This window comes from Pelodiscus sinensis, chromosome 11 (genome assembly GCF_049634645.1).
Source record: "Pelodiscus sinensis isolate JC-2024 chromosome 11, ASM4963464v1, whole genome shotgun sequence".
In the NCBI taxonomy this organism is placed as follows: Eukaryota; Metazoa; Chordata; order Testudines; family Trionychidae; genus Pelodiscus; species Pelodiscus sinensis.
The window spans coordinates 46,416,952-46,440,827 of NC_134721.1; the positions used below are offsets into that span (position 1 = coordinate 46,416,952).

General features: G+C 57.6%; 2 protein-coding genes across 7 annotated transcripts in view; both read left to right on the forward strand.

The window, feature by feature from the left end:
• IP6K1 (inositol hexakisphosphate kinase 1) overlaps positions 1 to 19,065 on the forward strand; it is a 36,342-nt gene extending 17,277 nt beyond the window's left edge. For 3 of the 5 annotated variants that reach the window (XM_075939597.1, XM_075939596.1, XM_075939598.1), the window contains exons 2-6: positions 5,426 to 5,769; positions 11,671 to 11,881; positions 12,413 to 12,597; positions 13,366 to 13,541; positions 14,269 to 19,065. In XM_075939597.1, coding sequence (XP_075795712.1) covers positions 5,547 to 5,769; positions 11,671 to 11,881; positions 12,413 to 12,597; positions 13,366 to 13,541; positions 14,269 to 14,778 — 1,305 coding nt within the window. In that variant the 5' untranslated portion in view covers positions 5,426 to 5,546 and the 3' untranslated portion in view covers positions 14,779 to 19,065. Of the gene's footprint in view, positions 1 to 4,831; positions 4,952 to 5,425; positions 5,770 to 11,670; positions 11,882 to 12,412; positions 12,598 to 13,365; positions 13,542 to 14,268 lie in introns of those variants that run through there. The other 2 variants (XM_006119657.4, XM_075939599.1) reach the window with 2 other exon arrangements.
• Positions 19,066 to 19,887: 822 nt separating this feature from the next.
• GMPPB (GDP-mannose pyrophosphorylase B) lies at positions 19,888 to 23,875 on the forward strand. Of its 2 annotated transcripts, none has more exons than XM_075939604.1 (9): positions 19,888 to 20,112; positions 20,305 to 20,385; positions 20,516 to 20,564; positions 20,758 to 20,900; positions 21,807 to 21,965; positions 22,155 to 22,233; positions 22,379 to 22,506; positions 22,751 to 22,972; positions 23,532 to 23,875. In XM_075939604.1, exons 1-9 carry the CDS (start codon positions 19,984 to 19,986, stop codon positions 23,661 to 23,663), a joined length of 1,122 nt encoding a protein of 373 aa, XP_075795719.1. In that variant the 5' UTR covers positions 19,888 to 19,983; the 3' UTR covers positions 23,664 to 23,875. The 2 variants fall into 2 exon arrangements, with proteins under 2 accessions (XP_075795719.1, XP_075795720.1); XM_075939605.1 differs by having other exon boundaries at positions 19,891 to 20,112; positions 22,790 to 22,972.
• Position 23,876: the final 1 nt, after the last annotated feature.

Sequence of the window (23,876 nt, forward strand, 5' to 3'; positions counted from 1 at the left end):
AAAAACCTGTGTGGATGGAAACCAGAATCGGGCAACTTTTTGGTGTGGACAACAGTAAACAGAATATCTTGTGGGCCATGTACAGAACTCGGATGGCCACAGGTTGCCTTCCACTGGCTCGGAGGAAAATCTGTGGGGTCCATGTTGGCAAACAAATGGTTCAGTCTCTGTTCATGTGCATATTTTGTTGAAACTGTCAGGCCTAAGCACTGGGGTATGCTTAGCAGGATTCTTCCATCTGTTTCAAACAGAACTGTGGTTGCTGCCTTCTCCTTCCCCCAGCCCACACCCCTTAGTGTAGGTGATGCTTAAAGGCTAGAGTCAGAGATGGGATTCAGGAAGGCTGAAAGAATTGGGTTTGTTTAGTTTGGAAAAGAGAAGATTGAGGGGGGACATGATAGCAGTTTTCAGGTATCTAAAAGGGTGTCATAAGGAGGAGGGAGAAAACTTGTTCATCTTGGCCTCTGAGGATAGAACAAGAAGCAAGGGGCTTAAACTGCAGCAAGGGAGGTTTAGATTGAACATTAGGAAAAAATTCCTTCCTAGCTGTCAGGGAGCTCAAACACTGGAGAATAAATTGCCCAGGGAGGTTGTGGAATCTCCATCTCTGGAGATATTTCAGAGTAGGTTAAATACATGTCTATCAGGGATGGTCTAGATAGTACTTGGTCCTGCCATGAGGGCAGGGGGCTGGACTTGATGACCTCTCGAGGTCCCTTCCAGTCCTAGTATTCTATGATTCTATGACTTGTACAGTGCAGCAGGAAAGTGACTTTGCCTGTATTTAATTTGGGTTATCTTGGTCTTCCCTTAGAAAGATTTGTATGTGTAACAGCAAAGGACTAAGTTCCTGTAGAAACCTTTAGCTCCATTTTGCTTAAAAGCAAGTGTTGAGCTATGAGACCTACAGTTGATAAGCAGTTTAGCTCAGGCATATTGGCAGAGAGGAGCCTAACCTTAAAGGAGGGGCAGCTTGCTCCCAATCCATCTTTTTATTGGAAACCTTTTCTTCAAGTGCTTACGCTGACTCCATTGTAGGTGTGAATACCCACATATGCAGCTGTTGGAGATTTTTGCCTTAGTGGTACCCATAGGGCCAGAGGTACCCTTTAGCATGCTGTGGTATATCAGGTGCCACCAACCCATGCCCTTTCAGTTCTTTCTTACTGCTTGTGGGGGTCAGTTGGTGTGCCTCTTCTGCTTGGTTTCTGAGGGGTAGCCATGTTAGTCTGTTTCAGCAAAACCAAGGGAGAATCCAGTGGCACTTTAAAGACTAGCACATTTTTTGGAGCATAAGCTTTTGTGAGATGCAACTCACTCGCTACTCTATATGTACTGTAACCCCTGGACCGGTTTCTAGGCCACTAGAAACATCCTTGAGAAAACCCTGTTGCTTGATGCTTTAAGAGTAAGTCTCAAAGCAAGGGCAACCCCCCTGTAGGAATAGTCCAGACTCAGCTCTGGGAGAGTTGATTGGTTTGTCTGCTGCATACTTGTGGCCTCCATCTTGACAACGTTCCAGTGTGACGGCGAGTCGGGGTTCCCCCGATCATGCAGCCCCATAGCAACAAGAACAGACTCCGCCAGTCAGTAGAATAGAGAGGGGTTATTGCTTTTCCAGGATGCAGCACAGCCTTCACATGACATGGCTAAAGGAGTCTGGGCCAGGATGCTCTTGATGGGGTGCTTGGGCCCTTAGACTCTCAGCCCCCCTCCTTAGTCTGTCTCCTTCATGATTCCAGCCAGAAACTGACCCTTCCCCCAACACTCACTTCCTTTGTTCCTTCCCTTCCCTTAACTGGTAGGACCAGTTTGGTCACTGTCACAGGGGCCCTCAAGGTGCCCCCCTGTTGGGCAGTGTTTACAGACAGAGGCCAGTAGGGGTCGCCCACAGCCCAAGCATAGCAACCAGCAAGGTACTGACGCATCATCACACCCAGTTTGTCATTAACATTAATTTTTTGTACGCTCATAACCTACTAGTGAAGTAGGGAAGCATCGCTGTTCCTGTTTTATAGAAGGGAAACGGAGGCACCTAGTGAACCTGTGGCTGTTCATTGTTAACTTCTTGCTGGGCCATGACCGCCTCAGTGAGCTTCAGGAGGGGGAAGATTAGCAACCTGTTATAGCCCCTGATTCTCTGCCCTGGCCCTGACTCATGTACTAGCTGTCTGTGGTCCCAAAGAGATCACTTGCAGCTCAGGAATAGCTGGAGGGTAGCAGACGCACTCCCTCCACATCCCAACACAGTGCTATGTCCAGCAGAAGGTGTTAGAGCTTCATACTCTCGCTTTGCACCCGCAGTCTCCCTCCGCCAGGCAGCTTCTGCTCTCTTTGCACCATCTGAAGGGCACAGAAAGTGGACTAGGCCAAAGGATCTGCTCCAGAGTATCCATGCGGATCCATGGCCTCCTTGAGATAAGTTTGGCTCTCGGGCTGGTGCCAAAAGCCCACTTGAGGGACTTGGTATGTCTGTAGCCCATCTGCCTGTAGAAGCAGAACTTGATGTTAGGCGCATGCCGATATCCTCTTCAGTTCAGGGAGCAGAGCTTGGCAGCTTTTCCTCATTAATTGCACATAAGGAGAGGAGATTTGGTCTGTTAAATTTGTAGGGAAACTGTATCACTAACTGCATGCATCCAGAAATTGAGTTGGTGTCCTAGAATGAAGAGACTAGTTTAAAATTCATGGGTTTACACATACGTTGGGGGCTTTGTTTGCTCTGAGCCCTTTGATTACACTCGGCACACTTGAAATCTTTCTCCTTCAGCATCATGTGAGCCCCAGAGCTGGGCCGCTCAAACGTCAAATGGGACAAGTCCTGACCGGGGTGCTATCTGTCATTGTCCTGACTAGCCCTACTTTGGGAACACCTTTCCCTCTCCTCTCCTGTTCTTAGGGACGAAAGCTAAAGGCTGATATAAAATCTGCCAAAGAAAATTTGCAGCTTGTGACTTGATTACATGAAACCCACATCAGAGCTGTGCTAGAGCTGAAGTCCTACCTTGGAGTGGCAGTGGAACCATTTGAATAGTGGTTAGGGTTGTAAAATCCTGTTTAAAAAGTTAACCCGCATCCTGTGGGCAGAGGGCGCTCTGGCTGGGCTGTTGGTTAACCAGTTTCCTTGCCGGCATGCTTGCTGGGGTGAGTGCTTACTGAGTAACAGGTTAACTCTACATACATCCCTCGTAGTGGTGGTGCTGACAACTGTTGAATTCTGTATGACGATAGCCGTACATGTGGGTGTCATTGGGTCAAATCAGATGCTGCTGCCAGACCCTGTTTGCCAGAAGCTGGGAATGGGCAACAGGGGTGGGATCACTTGATGATTCCCTGTTTGGATCATTCTCCCTGGGGCAGCTGGCATTGACCACTGTCAGAAGACAGGATACTGGGCTAGATGGACCTTTGGTCTGACCCCCTGTGTATGTTCTGGTTTGTGCCCTTGCCCTGTCTGCAGCATGAGGTCCTGTCAACAACCTTGTCCGGAGTGCTGGGAGTGTAAAATCCTAGACACACCATTGAAACTGCAGGAAGAGGGTCCAAATGACTCTTGCCTCTGTCTGCTGTAATGTGTGGCTGACTTCCTGTGATCAGTACCATCTTGCCCCATCTGCTGGTGGTCTCCTCGTGGAAAGGCAGCAGATAGAAATGGAGGATTCAACTCCCATTTCCTGTGTGGGTCAGATCCCTAACCCACTTCTAGGAAGCACCCCAGAGGCTACATGTCACAGCAATTGGCACTTGGGTCTGAGCACCCTGCTTAGCCTCTTCCATGTTGGAACTTCTCTACAGCAAAGACCTACCCATGTCACTGTGCCGTCACACTGTCTGTGCTTGCATGTGTGGCTCTGGGGGCCAGAGCCCAGACATAGGGCCCTGCCAAATTCACAGTCCATTTTGGTCAAGTTCATGGTCCTAGGATTTTAAAAAATGGTAAGTTTCAAGATTTCAGAGATTTAAATCTTGCTGAAATTTGCTGGTGGAGTAATTGTAGGGGTCCCTGACCCCAAAACAAGTTGGGTGGGGGTTTCAAGGTTATTGTATGGGGGATGCAGTATTGCTACCCTTATTCTGCACAGCTGTTGGTGGTGGCTCTCCCTTCTGTATTGGGCAGCTGGAGAGCGGTGGTTGGTGACTGGGAGCTCAGCTGAGAAGGCAGAGCCAGCAGCACGAATGGCACGGTATGGTATTGCCACCCTTACTGCTGCCTGCAGATCTGGGCACTCCAGCAGCAGCTGCCACTCTCTGGCATCCAGTTCGGAAAGCAGCAGTACGGAAATAAGGGCATCGTGGGTGTGGCATTGCCACCCTTACATCTGCACTGCTGCTGGCTGGGTGCTGCCTTCGAGCTAGGTACATGGCCAACATTGTAGCCATCACTCTCCAGTTGTCCAGCTCCGAAGGCAGTGCAGAAGTAAGGGGTGGCAGTACCATGACCCCTCCCCCCCCAAAATAACCATGAGATTGCCCTGCAACCAACTCACTTTTGGGTCAGGACCCCTAATTTGAGAAACACTGGTCTCCCCGTGAAATTTGGGTGGTACAGGGTAAAAGCACCCAAAGGGCAGATTTTACAGCCTGAGACACATTTGCATGGCTGTGAATTTGGTAGGGCCCTTCCCATAATTCTTTGTGCCGAGGTGCTCTGGGATTGTTTCCGTCAGTTGCAGGAGAGCTTGTTTGTCCTTTGGAGGAAGTTGTGGGGAAAGTATTGGAAGGCTGTCATGTCAGCGTGTGAGTGAGGGTGTTCTGTTTTTGTTTTGCCTGGTGAAGCTGGGGCAGCCAGCGGAGAGAGTGGAGGGGGGTGATAAGAGACGGGGGCCGGGGCAGGAGGAGTGTGCTAGAGGCTGAGCTTTGGGTGGCAGTGTGTGCCCATGGGAGGGCAGACAGGGCAGGTTACAGCAATCCTCGCTGGAGACTGACTAACATTGGTGGCAGTTTATCAGAGGTAAAGTTGGATCCTAGAAACATTAGGATTTGGGTTCCTGTGTAGGGCTTTTCTGTACCTGTGCTGCTCTTCCTGCTAGATTTGGGGGGAAGGGTTGGCGAAGGGGAGGCTCTCCCTCATACCATGTGCTGCATTGTGACAGCACTTTATTAATGGCAAGATCCATCAGCACATGGAAATAACTTTCTAAGTGGAATCAAAATACTAGATTTCTTCCAGCCCTCACTTGACAAAGCCCTGTGAAAAAGTTCTGCCAGCCCTAAGGAGTCAAGTACCTACCAGATTTGGGAGGTGGGCTTGGGGTAGAGAGCAGGACATGAATGTGTGCTTTCCTGTCCATGTGGGCAGGACTAAAGGTATGGGGGAAGGCTCCCCTTTTCTTCCTCAGTAGAAAACCTGCTGGCTGGCCTTGATGTAGGAAAAGTTCCTGGTGAGACCAGCTCTTTTCTCATAGGACTCTCCATTGTTTTTCAGATTGGAGCAAGACTAGTTCCTGGGACTTCCCAGCCGTGGCTGGCTGCCCCTCGTGAAGTTGCCCCTTCCCAGCCCATGCGGCTCTCCCCATGCCCCGAGCGTGCAACTGGTGCCGAACGCAATGTGTGTTTGTCAAACCATGGAAGTGGGCAAGTATGGCAAAAATGCCAGTCGTGCCGGAGAGCGAGGGGTCCTGCTGGAGCCTTTCATTCACCAGGTGGGCGGCCACAGCAGCATGATGCGCTACGATGACCACACTGTTTGCAAGCCCCTCATTTCCCGAGAACAGCGCTTCTACGAGTCCCTGCCCCCGGAAATGAAGGAGTTCACCCCCGAGTACAAAGGTGAGCCACCATGCTGCTGCCAGCGTAGCTCCATGCTCGGGGGGCTCCTGCAGCTTGGGCAGGTTCTGTTCATCGGGCTCTTTTGCCCTCCCCTCCCCTTCCCTCCTGCTGTTCTCCAGTGACTTGATGTGAGCTTGTGGGCTGGAGTGTGTGTACAGGACTGAGCGTGTGGCTGATGAGCAGGGAGATGATTTCAGCGCCAGGCTTCAGGCTGAGAAGAGTCCTGAATTGGCTCCTGACTGAGAGATAGTCACCATATATGGAACAGCTAGCAAAGTCCTATTTTGAACCCTGCCCCTCGAAAGGCTTGGCCTCCCATTCTCCACATCCAATGGAGGGGATGGGTCCCCCTCTTACGCAGCTGGGTTCCAGCTTTGGTTGGGGAGAAATGAATATGGAGCTTCTGGCTGCTGACAACAGCCCTTTCAGTTCTGCTTTTTGCTTGGAGCTCCGCCTAAGCTTCTCCCGGTGCTCAGCACTGCTCTCGGCACAGCTGTGTTCCCCATGGCGAACAGCATTGAGTGCAGGTAAAACAGTGAAGTTGCTCCCTTTGCTTTGTGGCTTGATCTGTGTCCGCTCTTCTCAGGACTCTAGTTCCTATGGGGTGCATCTATGGGAACAGATGCTCTGTGGGAAATGGCCCAAGGAAACTGTCAAGACAAATATTCTGAAGCTGGTGCTAAAAACCTGCATTCCTAGTTTCTTGGCCTGCCTGTGTGCATGGGAAAGGGGGCATTTGATGGCAGCAAAGCACGCTGAGCTGCCATCCCTTCACGTGGGTGGGTGCTTGATGTGTTTCGCTCATGCTCTGCCTTCCTGTAGCTGCAGAGCTCCCTTCTCTTGAATGACTGGCCTGTGTGTGCTCCAGAGTAAGGCAGTTTGGTGCATTCCCTTAAGTGAGAGCCTCTTCCTCTTGGCTTTCCTCAGAAGTGTGCCCTAACACGCAGTCTTGGTGGGGGCCAGGTCCCATTTACAGATTCGCTGTGCACCCCTGGCCATCATGCACCTGTGAAAGCTTGGTGACTGCCTGGCTGGTCATCCCAAAGAGCTGGTGACATCTTTGCCACTCCCATACGTGCTACGTTTGTCACACTGAATAGTTTTTCAGTATCAGAGAAAGCAAACGTTCTCTTAGAATTGAGTTTTCTACCCCTCTATATGCAAGCAATCTCTAGGGTTCCAGCTGCACCAGACTGACAAGGAGACCAATAACCTTTAAAGTGACCACAAATAGCTAGGGATGTAAGCGACTAATCGACTTCGATAAGCTTTTGCCTATTGGACATAGTCTGTACACTAGTCAAGTAGTCACTCCCTCTCCTCCTCCTCCCCCCTTTGCTGCCTCTATTGGAAAGAGGCAGCAAGGGGAGAGTAGAGGAGGGAGTCCCGGGGGGAGCCGGCTTAAAAGCTGGTTCCCCCAGCTCCAGCTCTGTGGGAGGGGACAGGGGCGTAGCAGCGACATTCCACCTTCGAAATGTACAAGAGTCCGTGCTGGCTGCATGTGGCATTTCAGTCTGTGAAATGCACAAGAGCCCCTGCTGGGGCTCTGGTACATTTCAAAGGCAGAATGCAGCAGGGGCTTAGGCCTTGGGAATGTAGCAACAGCCAGGCGTGCTTTTGCTACATTACAAAGCAGAAGTGCCCTTATCGACTAATCGAATGGTCGCTGGAATTTCCATCGACTGTTCAGTTAGCTGATCTAATTTAACGTCCCTTCAAATAGCGTCCCAGTCCTAAAACTGGTTTAAAGTCTTTCATCTCCCATGGGAAGTAAATTGTGCAGCCATTGGGCCATAAGGAATCGCCATGCCCCGCGGCAAGGCTTTTTAGGGCTAGATGTGTATGTTTGTCGCGTCAGTGGAGGATAATGTTTATTTTTAAGCATTTAAAAAACGTTTGTCAGTTGAAATTGGAGGGGAGTGTCAGACATTTATTTGGCGACGGTAGATGTTGAGGTTCAGAAGGTTAAAGCAGTTACAACTATTTGACCTTGCACGATCAGCTTTGGATGTCAGACTTCCTAAGGAAATAGCCTTATGTCAAACACGAAGCTATTAAGCAGCCACCCCTTACGTTGCTGAGCGGGCAATGTCTGTGGAGGAAAATATGGTTTCATTGGGATGTGTGGAGGAATGAATACCAATACCTTCCGAGCATAGAGCTAGGTCATTGCAGGTCACCTCTTCCAGACCCAGGTGGAAGCGAGACTTGTGGGGGAGGGAGGTTTACCCCAAGAAAAGCTGCCCCATTGACACATCAGTGCAGATCACTCAAGGCTACCTGTCAACTAAAAACTGCTCTTGTTTTCTTCCCTCTCCCTGGCCCAGGCTCTTTGGGATGGGCATGCTCTGCATGGACAATACAGGTTTTGGCTTCTATTGTCCCCTTCCTGCCCACACACTAGGTTATCCATTTATTACCATAGCGCCATCAACAGGCTGTTGCCCAACAAGCCGCCTGCTCCATATGTCCCTTGGGCGTGGGAGTCCCGAACCCCAGGCCGGCCTGCTCGAAAGCTGGGAGCTGATGCTTTCTCTGCCCTCGGACCCCAGGCAGGAGTAGTGCCAAGGGGAGCAGGCAGATTTACAGACATGGTGCATGCCCAGTTCAGGTGCTGCTTCTCCCACAGTGATGGCACTGAGAGGAGCCCTTGGCTAACATGCTGGACACTGGGCTGGCTGCTTGGTGACTGTGTGCCTGGCAATGAGGCTGCCAGTTGACAAATGCAAGTGTCCAGCTTTCCCCCTTTGTATCAGACTTTGGGCCGTGAGACCCAGCGCTGGAAACAAGGTGTGATGCCATTTCTCCCAGCCAGCAGTGACTGCTGCCCCCAGTGAGGCCCCCTGAGTTGGAGCTGTAGGGTGACGTTCCCACTCGGTTTCCAGCCCTGCGAGGGAGGGGCAGTTCCTCACTGGCTATTTCCTGAGCGTTCTCCGTGTCGCACTAACACGTGCTCTGCGACATGAGGCGACAAGGGGCGTGTGCAGGCCCAGAGGCTGTTTCGTGCGAAGAGCTGCCTAGTGCACTTGCTGTAGTGGGCTGAAGCAGCATTACGTTGGCATGTCCTTGGGAAGGTCACCCAGGCAGCGTGCAGCATGCTGGAGTACCCTGGCTTTACTTCCCAGCTGGCCAGGTAGAGGGGCTGGAGTCCCACGCCCCCAGTGACTGCCACAGCCCCATAGGGACAACCTGTATCACAGCGGCTCGCAAGGGGGTCATGCCAACCCCAGCTTGAGCTGCAGCCTTGCCCTCAACACACCTGGGGCATGGTGGCAGGGCCTATGCATGGAGGCTGCCTTGGGTGCCGGAGTACAACATCCCACAGTAAAGCTGCATTTCTGGGAAGGCTGGCCCAGGAACCAGCAGTGGCCCTGTGCGTGGTGCACCGGGTACAGCCCAGTGTCTCCTCTTCCCACAAGTCTTAAGAGGCTCCTCTGCCCTAATCCCGCAGAACTGGCACGGAACCCTAAGGGAGCCAGAATAGGCTTGGGAAGCTTCATAGCTGGGGTGACTGGTGTCTGCAGGAAGCCCCAGCGCCGAACAAAGGGACTGGGAGCCAGCAGCAGCCTCAGCCCCAGCGTGGGGGCTGGGAGCTGGAGGGGTGTGTGGCATGTGCTGCCTCCGCTTGCTTCCTCATGCTGCTGAAGGGCAAACTGTCCATTGTAACAATCTACCCCATACTTGGACTGCCAAAGCCAAACCGGGTGGAAATTCGTAATTCCCTGCCATGGACCTTTCTGTGGGTCCACCGTGCTGGTTGCATGGCTGTTAGCTCTGGCTGTCACTGGCTGGCATCATTGAATGTAGAGAGACCGAAAAGTGTGTTAATCATAGAATCAGAATAGTAGGACTGGAAGGGACCTCGAGAGGTCATCAAGTCCAGTTCCCTGCCCCCACGGCAGGACCAAATACTGTCTAGACCATCCCTGATAGACATTTATCTAACCTACTCTTAACTATCTCCAGAGATGGGGATTCCACAACCTCCCTGGGCAATTTATTCCAGTGTTTGACCACCCTGACAGTTAGGAACTTTTTCCTAATGTCCAACATAAACCTCCCTTACTGCAGTTTAAGCCCATTGCGTCTTCTATCCTCAGAGGCCAAGATGAGCAAGTTTTCTCTCTCCCTCCTCATGACACCCTTTTAGATACCTGAAAACCGCTATCATGTCCCCCGTCCATCTTCTCTTTTCTAAACTAAACAAACCCAATTCTTTCAGCCTCCTTCATAGCTCATGTTCTCTGGACCTTTCATCATTCTTGTTGCTCTTCTCTGGACCCTCTCCAATTTCTCCACATCCTTCTTGAAATGCGGTGCCCAGAACTGGACACAATTCTCCAACTGAGGCCTAACCAGCGCAGAGTAGAGCTGAAGAATGACTCCTCGTGTCTTGCTCACAACACACCTGTTAATGCATCCCAGAGTCATGTTTGCTTTTTTTGCAAATGTACTTTACTGAGTCAGCTTGAGATCTGGCAAGTGCTCTGAGGGATGCTGTTGGGAACTTCCGGTCCGTGGGCAGGATCTGGCCCTGGCTTGCCCTGATGTGGCCTGCAGGAGGCTCAGAGCTTCCTTCCTGTGGCAGGGCAGGCTGGTGCTTCAGGCCCACAGTGAGTCTCCAAGCCACCACTCCTTCCCACCCCTGCAGAGCTGGAGTGTGAGTGCCAGCTCCCCACTGCGGGCGGCAGCAATTACCACCAGTGGGAGCGCAGTGCCTACCAGCGCCTGTTCCCCCCACCGCATGGGAGCTGTACCAGGTAAGTGCCCCCATCCAGACCCCTCACCTCCAGCCCCTCCTGCACCCTACTTCTCGCCCAGACCTTGCCCCCATCCTCAGCCCCTTCTGCGCCCCCATCCTCAGCCCTTCCTGCACACCGAACCCTTCATTTTTGGCCCCACCCTGGAGCCTAGGGAGGCCCCACCAAATCTACTAGGTCCGGGTCCCCAGAAGTTAATCCAGCCATGTGGGGAAGCCCTGAGCCTCAGCCCCCAGTCTCTGGAGCAGTAGGGGAACTGTGGTGTCCAAGCGTGTGTGTCTTCTCAGTTGGGGGCCATGTCAGGGATGTAAAATCCCATTTAATTGGTTAACCAGTTAACCCTAAGGTTTGAGCAGTTAGCTGATTGAAGGGGATTGGCTCAGCTGTGGCTAGGCTGGAGGGCCACTGTCCATGGTGGGGGGGGGGGGGGAGGTTACCGGTTCTGGTTAAGCCTCACCTGGTAAGGGTGATGCTTATCAGTTACCCTTTCACATCCCTAATGAGTGGTGGTGAGTGTTTTTGCTTCTCGCTTGTGGGTGGCCCCCAACTGACTTCCAAACAGTTCCCCACCCTTGGCCTAGAGGAATTTCCTACCAGTTCTGGAAGGCATCACGTAGGCACATCCATAGCTCTTGGGAGTGATCATCCGAGGGAAGCTGCACCAAGCCTCCTTCGGGCCTCTCCCGCGGCAGCGCCAGCAAGGGGTCCGCAGCGGAGCGGGAGCACGGCCTCTCGGCCAGCTGTGTGCCGGGGTGGAGGGAACCTGGCCTGCAGGAGCTGAGGGAGCGACCAGGCAGCCGACACAGGATAAGGGCGGGTGGGGGTGTGGGCTCTTGAGCAGACATTGGCCTGGGGAGTGCTGTGACAGGAGGTGAAGAGGAAACTTTTGGTCTTTCTGCACACTGGGGGTGATGTGTTCTGGGTTCCTCTCTGACTGCGGAGGCTGCCCTGCCAGGAGCCCCACGTTGATTGCTGCTTGTCATACGCCAGTGGTTGGGTGGTGAGGTTTGTCTGAGGCACTTTTCCTTTGCAAGGTCTTCCGAGTCCTTCCTGCAGAGCCATTCTTCAGGCCTGGGTTTGTTCTGGTGCTGTGTTTCCCCATGCTCCCCCGCTTGCATTGACCGTGCTGCCTCTCTGGCAGGTGTGGTGTCCGTCTGCTTTGAAGGGGACAGTGATGGCTACATTAACCTGGTGGCATATCCCTATGTGGAGAGTGAGGCCTTGGAGCAGGATGACATGCCAGAGAGGGACCAACCTCGGCGCAAGCATTCCCGCAGGAGCCTTCACAGATCCAGCAGCGTCGGAGAGCACAAGGAGGAGCGAGCCAGCCTGGGCAGTGACAATCCCGAGAGGTAAAAACAGCGGAGCTGGGAACCCATGCCACGTCCTCGTCCCTCGCTCAGCACTGGGGCATCCTGCACTCCCCATGTCATACACGGACTGGCCCAAGCGGTGCTGGTGGGGTCGCTGGTGTGCTGTCTCCCTCTGCCCGAGCTGGTTTCCCCGCCCTCCACCTCCAGCCTGGACCAGCCATGGTGGGGAGAGATTATGGGGAGCCCCTCTCCCTTCTGCAGCCCCAAAGCAGCCTGCACTCCCAGGTCCCTCATCCCCCTCAGTATGCTCAGGCTGGAGCCACAAGGCCCCTGGGGACTAGCTGCCTTTGCTTGTTGGGGTGGTCTAGAGGAAGGTTCCCCTTCCAGAAGGCTGTCCCCTCCCCCGGGCCCTGCTCCTGCAACGTACCAACAGCAGGGAGGCCCTGGAAGAACTGCTGAGGCCAGAGACGAGTGTTGCTGGGCCGGGGGATGGGATTGGGGGGCAGTCAGAGAGGCTAGCTGTCTAGTCAAGGACTCCCCAGCATGCGTGTCTTCTCTTCTTTGTGCCAGCAGCATTCAAGAAGCAAAGAGCCCCAAGGCGGATCTGCACATCCATTCCGATGTTCCGTTTCAGATGCTGGACGGGAACAGTGGCCTGAGCTCTGAGAAGATCAGCTACAACCCCTGGAGTCTGCGCTGCCACAAGCAGCAGCTGAGCCGCATGCGATCCGAGTCCAAGGACCGAAAGCTCTACAGTATCCTCCAGCGAGCAGAGCCAGAGCAGCTGCTAGTGCCAGCGCCAGGGCCTCCCGCCTCTGCAAGGCATGGCCAGCACCTCTTCCTTGGATCATGGCCGGAGCACACGTTCCCTTCAGCAGCCAGCCAAGCAGAGCCAGCTGTACCACTGCTCCTGCACCTGCCCTGTGGCAGTGTCTGGCAGTGCCTGCTGGCCAGGTGCCATTGGTCTCACAAGGTCGTCGCACAGACTGGGCTCATGTTTGACTGCCCTACGTTTCCCCTTAGCCACGCCACAGCCCAGGCAGCCCATAGCAGGTGGGGAGAGGTGCATGGCCCAGACCTGCTGTGGCGGGCTGAGAGCTGAGGAAGAGCCCTCTCCCCTTGCTGCAGCCTGCACCCCAAATCTCTCACCCCCTACCCCAACTCAGAGCCCACCTACCTCCCCCCTGCACTGCAATCCAAGCCCCTTGGCCCCATGTGTACCACATTAATTGTCACGTGCACTGATGTAGGGGCAATGTGCCGTGTTGCATCACCTCCAGACTGGTGCACATAACAAAATTCATTCCACACGTGTGGAACATGGTTAGGCCTTGAGTGGTCTTCCCTGTTCTCTGTCTCCTTTGTGCCCTTCCTTTTCTTCCTGCTGGTCTCCTTCCCCCCTGACTGCTTTGACACTGGCTCCCCTTTGTCCCTGTGCACCCACTCCCTGGCCTGTGACTCTCTGGGAGGGGCTGGGTGGTTGGCAGCTGGAGAGGTGAAGTCTCCTTGACAGAGTTTCTCAGAGTTCCTTTTGCTGGAGAACGTGGTGCACCATTTCCGATTTCCCTGTGTGCTTGACCTGAAGATGGGGACCAGGCAGCATGGAGATGATGCTTCTGAAGAGAAGGCTGCTCGGCAGATGAAGAAGTGTGAGCAGAGCACCTCGGCCACGCTGGGCGTGAGAGTCTGTGGAATGCAGGTACAGCACCCTGGGCTTCTCTGGGGCAGCATGTGGCCCCTCACCTCCTTCAACACCCCCAGCCCCCTGGGGGAAGCACAGCAGGGGAGTGCCTTCTGCTGGGCAGGGTTCGTGTGACACGTCCTCCTTCGCAGCCCTGGGCAGCCTGCCAGTGCTCATGTGCTCCCGAGAGTGCAGGCTGCTCCTCCCCCCACTTCCCTGCACTTCTCTCGGGGCTGGGCCCTGGCCTGCTGCGCACAGGAGCCACATGTAGGGAGTGTTCCAGAGAAGGGCTAAAATCCAGCCAGGCTGATGACGCCTGTTCCTGCATCTTTCACTGTCCCAGACCACTTGCGGCTCCCTGTCCGGGGGGGGGGGGGGGTCCTCTCTTCCCACCTCAGTGTGTCCTGCCGCAGAAGGGTTGTGTGGCCCGTGCTCCACCCTGGCTGGCATGAGGGGAGATGCTGCTCACGGTGGAGGGCTTAGTCCTTTTTGAGAATCGGATTCTGCAGCCGTGAGTGCTGCAGGTTAGTCATCTGCCACACAGGGGGCAGCCCCCCTTAGCAGTCCCTCTGTTCCGAGTGGTTCAGCTACTGCCGTGAAGGCCCTCCCTGCCGCCTCGCTCTGGACACACGGCTGTGCTGACGGGTGTGCCGCTCTCTAAACCCGGCCAGGCAGTGAGAGGGCAGGTTACCAAAGGGCTTCCACGACCTGTGCTCCCCAGCTAACCTGAGCTCTGGTGTTCTAGGTCTATCAGCTGGACACCGGGCACTACCTGTGCAGAAACAAGTACTATGGCCGCGCGCTCTCCATCGAGGGGTTCCGCAGTGCCCTCTGCCAGTACCTCCACAATGGCCTGGAGCTGCGCAAGGACCTCTTTGAGCCCATCCTCGCCAAGCTGCGGAGCCTGAAGGCTGTGCTGGAGAGGCAGGCGTCCTACCGCTTCTACTCCAGCTCTCTCCTCATCATCTATGATGGGAAGGACAATAGGGCAGGCATGTTTGCGGAGCGCAGGGCAGAAATGCGCCTGAAGCGGGTGGACAGCGCTCTCCCGGAGACCCTGCAGGATGACACCAGCACAGAGCCCGGCCGCCCCGGCCTGCCCAAGATAGATGTGCGCATGATTGACTTTGCACATAGCACGTTCAAAGGGTTTCGGGATGACCCCACTGTGCACGATGGACCCGACATGGGCTATGTATTTGGGCTGGAAAGCCTCATTACCATCATGGAACAGCTACGCGAGGAGAACCAGTAGCCCTGGGCTGTGCCCATTCATTCCTACCCTGGCTGCGGGAGCAGGAAAAAGCAAACGACTTTGGTATTCACGGTTCGCTGGCTCCCTTCTTTGTAACTGTCCCTGGGGCTGGAAGAGCTGAGTGAGGACTACGAGGATCTCTGCCACACTGGAGATGGCGGCCCCTCTCTTATTGGGCATGGATCTCTACATTATGGGTGCTTTCAGGAAGGGAGGCGCAAACCAGCCCTTTAGGGTGGAGATGCGGGTTCCCACTGCTCCCCAGAAGCCCCAGCAGAGCCTTTGGTTTGAGCCTCTTCTGCCCTATGGAAAGGGCATTGGGTCAGATGAGCCAGCGTCCATGGGGCTGATGGCTCTGCACTCATGCTGCTTCTAAGGTACCAGCTAGTGGTGCAGCCAGCTCTGCCCCGGGCTGAGAGTGAGCGAGACACTTATCTTCCCCAGTCTGGGCATTGCGGCGCAGCATCCGCGACGGGCGGGAATAAACACTCGAACGAACCCATTGCACAGCTGAGGCAATGGGGGACCCGCCCTGCCCCATGAGCTGCTGTGGAGCCAGTGTGGGAGGCTGAGCTACCGCCCGTCGCCACTGGCAGAGAAAGCTGTGCAGGGCCAGGAGGGCGGGGCAAGTGTGAAATTGCCTCTACCTCTGCGCACTGGTCCAATGAGCGTGCAGCCCCTCGGCTGACAGCAGCGCTGACAGGGAAGTAACTTCCCCTCCCAGCTGTTTCACTGGGTGTATCGGGCTAGTCCCAGCCTGTGTTTGCGTGGAACAGGCACAAGAGCTGGGCTGGGTCCTGCGGCACAGTGCTGGGTCTGGTTTGAACCCTCTGGGACAGCCCCTCGCGCTCCCTGGCCGAGGGGTGGGAATTCAGGAGCCTAGTGGAGTCAGTGAGGGAGGAGTTGGAGCTGGTCCCAGGGCTCCAGGCCGTGCTCATCATGTTGTCTTAGTCCTGTGCTGGAGTGGGGGGCTGGCAGAAGTGGGTGAACCAGTGGCCTAGCCCCCAGCTGGAAGCTCTTCCCTCCCTGCCTGGGCTTGTGTGGAGCTGGGTATGGCGAGCTGGCTACAGCGTGGCTACGCTTTGGCCCTGCTCTCCACTCGTGGCTCGGTGTGCGCTGTCAGAGGGGCCTGGGCCTATCTGCTGGGGGACAGATGGACAGGGTGCAGGGCTTGGGGCCTGTTACTGGGGGGAGGGAAGGGTGCTTGAGCGTGTACTAAAGCTTCGCACAGCCCCATCTCTGCTGAGCGTGGTTAAAGCCAAAGCCTGTGCAGACGGGGGCTGCACCCCTACCGGATGCAGTAAGGCCCCGGCCAGATGCCTCCCCCCTCCTGTGTGGGGCGTGGCTCTCGCTCCCCCTCTCCAAGCTCGCTGGGCAGAAATGCATTGGGGTCCTTGTGCAGTGTGACCCAGCAAGCCCTAGTCTAGTAGCCGGCCGCCTTCAGTGGCCCGGCTCTGGCGGTAGGGGAAGGAGAGGGGCTCCACATGTAGCTGCTTGCTCCTGTTGCCCCCCTTGTGTGGTGCTGAGGGAAGAGGGGTGATGGGGGAGGGGCGTTTCGCAGCTCTCCTGCCTTCTGCAGGATCCTGCACTGCAGTGCTATTGCCACCCTGGTGATGCTTGCCTGGTGGCTTTGGACCAGCACCTCCCGTCTTACCTCCTGGTTCCAGCTGGGCTGTGTGGGAGTGCCTGCCAGTACGTGAGTTGTATACACGCAACACGGTGCACTTCTGCTTGGGTCCTTGTGACTTCCCGCTCTGACAGGTCCCGGAGCTTGTGGATAGCCTTGAGCCAGAATCCGTTTGCGGGTTCATAAAGAACCAAAAGGCACCCAGGGTTTCGTTTTGCCAGTGCCGCATGCTACCTAGCATGAGCACAAAGCACAGGGCCCCTTCCCCTCGAGCTGAGTGTCGTGGCACGGGCAGGGCAGGAGATGAGGGCGAGTGCCCTGGGCTGCTGGAGGCTTGAGTTGGTTACCTGGCCTAGAGCACAAATGGGGTGGCTGTTTTCCTGCTAATCCCCCCCCCCCCCCCCCGACACTATCAGCATGCCCCTTGGCACCCTCTCCGCAGCCGCCTCAGTAGCTGCATGGCTGGTGGGATGAGCTGCCAGAGCATGCCCCATGAAGGGGAGGCAAGTTCACATCCAGCTCTCAGTCCAGGGAGAGTTAGCAGCCCAATGGGCATCCTGCAGCTGAGCAGAGGAGGTTACTGGAGAAAGGCTTCAGGTCGTCCTCATCTGCTCTTTGCAGTTGATTGTCTGGATAGGTGTGGGGCTGTTGCTCTCGAGGTGGGATCTGGGGACCCAGTAGCAAGCTGTGTGCTGGCTGCTCCCGAGGCAGGAAGGGACTCCTGGTAGGCCTGGCAGCGTGCCCTGCCTTGCAGAAAAGGGATGAAGTCGGCCCAGACAGGGTGTTCTCCGCTCCTCTGTCCAGGCACGGGCTCTGTTGCTGTTGGGCAGAGATTGTTACTTTACTAGTTACTTAGGCAGGACCGAGCATGGCCAAAGTTAGAGCACTTGCTGTTAACACTGTAGCAAGTCTCCTCCCCCCTCTGGGCCCAGGAGTCCCTCCAGCAGTCTGCCAGTTGCGTCTAGGCCAGTCCTCTCCTTAGCTATTCCTGCAGTTAGCAAAGCCCTTGTCAGGCCACTCCCCTTGAAAGATGGACTCTGTTGTCAGTGTGGTGAAATAGAGCCCCAGAGCCAAGGTCAGGTGAAAAGGGGGTTTTCTGCCCTGCCTGGGGAGCAACATTGTAATTGGTTCATGTGCCACAAAGAGGCAGGAGGGTCCTGCAGGTTTTCCACTGAGCACCCTTGTGTTTAAATGCAGACAGAGTGCGGGGGTGCCTCTTTCCTAAACAGCTCTTTTGCATGTGTTGCACCCATCCTGCAGGCCTGCCCTACTGGGACAGAGCAGCCGGTGACCATTTCACACCCAGCTGCAGAATTTCCATAGAAGGAGCCTTTTGGAATCCATAGCCAGTCAGTCTTGAGCAACAGCGGGATCTGCTAGAGCCTGTTCTCAGTGCAGGGTCTCTGTCCCTGGTCTTACAAGACTGTGCTTAGATAAACACACTTCGGTTGGCAGGGGGCAAGGAGCTTGTTTTATCGCCTGAAGCCGTGGGGATACGGCGGGGTTGCTGCTGGCTTGGGGAAGTGTGGGATGTCCCTGTTGCTTGCTGTGTCAATGGGAGTGGAAGCCCCTTTCCCTAGCTAGTAGCTTGGAGAAGTGCAAGCTCTGGATGCTAGTGCCCAGATCAAAGGCTTTGAAGTCTTTCGGTGGAGCTGTTGAAATCTGCACCAACCCAGCAGGCTCAGAAGCGGGCAGCACGTTCCGTGCAGTGTCTGTGAATTTGACTCCACCTCTCCTACAAGCGCAAAAGCTGCAGGGAAACAGCAGGACCCAATTCCCTTGGAGCTGTCAAGGGCAGCCAGCTGTAACTTAACTCATTCCTGCACCCCAGGCTGCCAAACCAACCTGTCCCCACAGAGGACCAACCCCTGACTCAGGGCCCACCTGCATGCCCCTTGCTCCTGCAGGTTGTCAGGGAGCCAGTGGAGGAGCAGTGGCTGCTAGAGGTGGTGATGGCTCTGCTTGCGGCTGTTTCCCCAGCCCAGAGCCATGTGTCAGTGTCAGTCTGCCAGCACACACCTAACCCTTCAGCTAAAGCTGCTGCTGGCCCCTGTGCAGGTGCAATCTGTGGAGGGAGCAGCTTGTTCACATGCGCTGCTCCAGTGTGATGCAAGCAGCCTGGTTCTGCTGCTTGCTCTCTAGGCCAAACGTCCATGTTCAAGTGGAGAGCAGGGGTGATAGCTGAGACTCTAGTCCTGTGACTCTCATTTTATAATGGGCCCTTTCCCTCCTTTCCCACTCCCAGACTCTACCTAGACCGGAGTCCCCGAACCAGAAGTTCTGACTCAGTGTTTGTCTTTGTACTGTTGTTGCATGTTTATCTCAGGAGCAAAATGCTTTTGTACTTGAAAGGTCCAGGTGTGGCGGAGTCCAGGGGAAGTGTAGGAGGGATTGTTACTAGCGGAAGGGAGGGGCCTCTGAAGCAGAGAGCTTTTACCCTCTCCTGCTCTGTGACCTTTGACTCGTCTGGGAGGTATTCGGCATTACATTGTCTTCAAACATTTCCTGTGTATTTTTAGAATTTTCAGCCCTACTTTACTGGGCCAAGTTGAGCTTATGGGCATGAAAAGTATCAGTACCTGTGCTCCACCCGCTGCAGCGTTACCTCTCCTGCTGTCTCTCAAGTCATGTATATACAAATAAATGCTGTCAGACATTTATCAGTGAGTGCACCTCTGTGCTGGTATCTTCTCCAACTTCTGGTAGCCGGTAGGCTCTAGGAGTGCCCACCGCAGCTAGGGCGGGGTCTTCAACAGAGACAGCTGAATGGGTGAAGTGACACTGGGGCTTGGCCATCTTTCAGCAGAGCTCCCTGCACAGAGGCATGGGCCACCCGGAACAGCAGGATCTTCCTGCCTGTGAGCTGGGTGCTGCCCGAAGGTAGGGCGAGCCCTGGGGAGCGTGAGGCTGGGTGACTTCAGGCGTGGGCCAAACAGACCTGTCCCAGGCCCAGCCCCTGCCGCAGGGCTTGCCTGCTGCTCTTGGGTGGGGTCATGGGGGCTGCTGCAGGAGCGGAGCGCTGCTACGGACCCGGCTGCCCTTCCCCTCTCGCTCAGCCGCTACGGCGCTAGCGGCCCTGCCGGAGCCCTGTCACGTGCAGCAGCCCCGCCCCGCAGGGGTTGTGGGGGCGCCTGGCGCACCGGGGAGCCCGGGCCGGCGGCCACGTGCGCTGGGGGCGCCCGGGCGCTGCAAGAGGCGGGGCCGAGGGTGCGCGGGGCGGGGCTCCAGGTCGCTAGGGGCGGGGATTAGGTGCTGAGACGTGGCTCTTCCGGCATGAAAACGTCACCTAGCGCGCCGGCAGTCGTTCCTGTGACGTTTGCGGTCACTATGGGAACGTCGCTGCGTGCTGTGTGATTGGTCGGCAGGGAGGGCTGTGGGGGAGACGTCTGCGGCTCGGATTGGTCGAGCGGCCCGGCCTGGCCCCGCCCGAGCCGATGGGTGAGGAGGCCAGCGAGTGACCGCGGGCGGGGCAAGAGGCGGGGCCTCCGGGGAGCGGGCGGGGCGGCTCGGCCCGGGGGCGGGGCCTTGGCGAGCCCCCGGCTCCCGCGTCTGACGTGTCGCTCCCCGCAGCGGCCGCCATGAAGGCGCTGATCCTGGTGGGCGGCTACGGCACGCGCCTGCGGCCCCTCACGCTCAGCACCCCCAAGCCGCTGGTGGAATTCTGCAACAAGCCCATCCTGCTGCACCAGCTCGAGGCGCTGCGCCAGGTACCCCGCCCCCTCGGGCCCCGGCCCCGCCCCCCTGGACCCCCGGCCCCGCCCCCCACCCTGCCCCTGCCCCCCAAGCCGCTGGTGTAATTCTGCAATGAGCCCGTCAGGCTCCATGCCCCGCCCCCGCCCCTTCCTTGCTAAGTCCTGTGCGCTCTCCCGTCCCGCTCTCACTCACCCCTTCCCCGACAGGCGGGCGTCAATCATGTGATCCTGGCTGTCAGCTACATGTCCGAGGTGCTGGAGGGGGCAATGCGGGAGCAGGAGCAGCGGGTGAGGCCGGGGTTGAATGTGGGGGGGGCTGGGGCGGGTGCACGTCGGGGTGGGGAGCTGCGGGGCTGAGCGCGGGTAGGACCATTGATACGTCCCCCCTGCTGACCCTGGATTCTGTTGCCTTTCTCAGCTGGGCATTCACATCTCCCTGTCCCACGAGAAGGAGCCCCTGGGCACAGGTGAGTCTCCCGCCCCGTGTGCTCCGTGCGGGCCTGGCCACCTGCTCATGCTCTTTCTCGGGCGGGGGTGGGGCTGCTCAGCCCAGTGCTCCTGTGCCGGGGATGGCTCAGCGCAGGGGGGCTGTGCCCGCTCTTGGGTCTCAGTGGGGAGCCTGGCCTTGCCGGCTCTCTCTGAGCCATGCTCCTTCCGCAGCGGGGCCGCTGGCGCTGGCCCGGGAGCTGCTGGCCGAGAGCTCGGAGCCTTTCTTTGTCCTGAACAGCGACGTGATCTGCGACTTCCCCTTCTCGGACATGGTGCGCTTCCACAAGCATCATGGCAAGGAGGGCACCATCGTGGTGAGTGCCCAAGGCTGGCTCTGGGGGGGCGGGAACAGCCTGGCCCCTGCCCCTGGGGCATAGAGCACAGCCAGGCGTGCGGGGCTTGTGGAACAGCGGGAGGCCAGGCCCCCCACTAGTCTAGAAACTGAAGCCGGGCTGGGGTAAAAGGAGCCCTCCACCTGCCCTGGCTGGGGTGGGGTGGGGCAGGCCCCAGCCCGTACCAGGTGGAGGGTTTAGGGGTCCCCCAGTTGCCTGGTTGGCTCCTATCAGAGCCCTGGGCTGGCTTGTGCCCTGGCTAGGAGGCAGGGCCTCTGGAGGAAGAGGAGGAGCAAGACTCCTAAGGCGCAATTCAGCTCCACACTTGGAAGTCGGTGCTGCCCCTTCATTTTGCAGTGCAGGAACCAACCTCCTTACCAGCTTCCCAGTCCCTGCTACTGCCACGGCTTCTGTGACACCCCCTCCCCCGGTTCCAGACCCCCTGCCTCCAGCGGGCAGAACTGGGCCTGCCTATGGGCAAGATAGGGTCTGCTGCTCCCCCACCCCCAGGCCAATCGAGACCTGGGGGCAGGGGACTGTGCAAAGTCTCCCACCATCAAGGGTGCCTAGAGGGCAAAGGCTTCAGGTGCTCTCCATCCTCCCTCCCCCGCCCAGTCAGGGCCTAGGGAGCAGCCAAAGGCTTCTCCCCCCACCGGGGTGGGTTGCAGCCAGAGGGAACAGCCCCCTTGTGCCTGAGGCCCCGCCCCTTCCAAAATTCCTGAAGTGGCCCCCTTGCAAAAATTATTGCCCACCCCTGGCCTATGCAACCCTGCACAAGTCCTTTCCTTGTGCCTTAGTTTCCCTGCCTGTAAAAAGGGCAAGTCTGTGCCCCTCTCCTGGCCAGGGTAGTGCTGGCCGGGCAGAGCCCATCCACGAGGTGCCTTGCAGGTGACCAAGGTGGAAGAGCCCTCCAAGTACGGGGTGGTGGTGTGCGAGGCGGAGACAGGACGCATCCACCGCTTCGTGGAAAAGCCCCAGGTGTTCGTCTCCAATAAGATCAACGCTGGCATGTACATCTTCAACCCCAGCCTCCTGCGCAGAATCCAGGTGGGAGCTGGGGCTGATGCCTGGGGGCGGGAGGAAGGGGTGCATGTGGCCTGGCCCTCCCCAGGTGGGGGTCTGTGCAGCAGAGAGGGCGGTGGGGGAATCCCAGCAGGTGGGGGATGGAACCAGGGCAGGGCACCCGGGTTAACGGAGTCCGCAGGGTGCCCTGACGGGGCCTGTGTCTGTCTGCAGCTGCGGCCCACTTCCATAGAGAAGGAGATCTTCCCCGTGATGGCTCGGGATGGGGAGCTCTATGCCATGGAGCTGCAGGGTAAGGGACCCCGCCCCGGCCCTCCCCTCCCCCCCTCCGCCCGGCTGTGGGACTGGAGCTGTCCCCTGTGGGAAACTCCTCAGCCCGTGCAGGGATGGGCCTGGCTCTGCCCCCTGCGTGCTGTGAGGCTGCTCTGTCCCTGCAGGCTTCTGGATGGACATCGGGCAGCCCAAGGACTTTCTGACGGGCATGTGCATGTTCCTGCAGTCGCTGCGGGCCCAGCACCCGGAGAGGCTGCACACAGGCCCCGGCTTCGTGGGGAACGTGCTGGTGGTGAGTGTGGGGTGGGGCCCCCTTCCATGGGACGTGCTGGGCCCCGCGCTCTGAGCCGGCTCGCGCGCAGTAAAGGCAGCCTGAGGGCTGAGCACAGCAGCTGCCCTAGGCCTGGGTGGGCTGGCCCCTCCTGCAGGCGGGGAATGGGGCAGGGGGCAGCCAGGCAGGCTGAGCTGGGGGGGGGGCTGGCCTCGCTCGGGCCTGGCAGCGTTCAGCAGGGCTGCTGGCTGCTCTGGGCTCCCAGGGCGGCCCTGGCCCCCACCCCCTGCCTCTCCCTTTCCAGGACCCGAGTGCCGTGATTGGGGAGAACTGCTCCATTGGCCCCAACGTCACCATTGGCGCAGGGGTGGTGGTGGAGGACGGGGTCCGGATCAAGCGCTGCACCATCCTGAGAGGCTCCCGCATCCGCTCCCACTCCTGGCTGGAGTCCTGCATTGTCGGCTGGCGCTCGGCTGTGGGCCAGTGGGTGAGTGGCCTGGGCCCAGTCCCTGCCTGCACGGCCTTCGCCCCTGGAGCGTCTGGCTTGGGGGGGTGGCCTGAGTCCTCCTGAGCAGGAAAGAGCTGGTGCCTCCCAGCCCAGTGGTGGGGGGGGGGAGGGGGAGAGAAAGGGTCCTCCCGCCGGGCCAGCCCAGCAAGGGGAGGGGAGGGCTCTGCCAAGCTGGGTGGGGGGGAAGGCGTCTCAACAGCTCCCATTGCCGGGGAGGGGGGGGGGGTCCTTCTGGGGCCATGCCGTGGGGGGGAGGTGTCTGACAGCTCCCATTGCGGGGGGGGGGGGTCCTTCTGGGGCCATGCCGTGGGGGGAGGGGTCTCAGACAGCTCCCATTGCTGGGGGGGGGTCCTTCTGGGGCCATGCCGTGGGGGGGAGGTGTCTGACAGCTCCCATTGCCGGGGAGGGGGGGGGTCTTCTGGGGCCATGCCGTGGGGGGGAGGGGTCTCAGACAGCTCCCAGTGCGGGAGGGGTTCTCCTTGAGCCATGCGGGGGGGAAGGCTCCCGGGGCGGCTGCTGACGGGGCTGTCCCGGCCAGGTGCGCATGGAGAACGTGACGGTGCTGGGCGAGGACGTGATTGTCAATGACGAGCTCTACCTCAACGGGGCCAACGTGCTGCCGCACAAGTCCATCGCCGAGTCGGTGCCGGAGCCGCGCATCATCATGTAGCAGGCAGCGCGGGCCCAGGGGGCTGCCAGCCCGCTGCCCCGTGGAGCCCCGGCCCGGAGAGATGAGCGGCCCAGCGGGGCTGGACACTCTGCACTGGAGCGTGGAGACTGGTGTGCGGGAAGCAGGGGCCACAGCTGTGCCCAGCCTGGCCTGAGGGCTGGCCCCAAGGGCAGCTGTGTGGGCCTCACCCAATACAGAGACACTGGGAACGAG

What these genes read in the sequence shown, in the direction of transcription:
- GMPPB (XM_075939604.1), top strand. Translation starts at nt 19,984, where the DNA reads ATGAAGGCGCTGATCCTGGTGGGCGGCTACGGCACGCGCCTGCGGCCC. An exon ending in GAAGGAGCCCCTGGGCACAG is followed by an intron (nt 20,565 to 20,757) that starts GTGAGTCTCCCG and finishes CTCCTTCCGCAG; the next exon opens with CGGGGCCGCTGGCGCTGGCC. An exon ending in TCGTGGGGAACGTGCTGGTG is followed by an intron (nt 22,507 to 22,750) that starts GTGAGTGTGGGG and finishes CTGGGCTCCCAG; the next exon opens with GGCGGCCCTGGCCCCCACCC.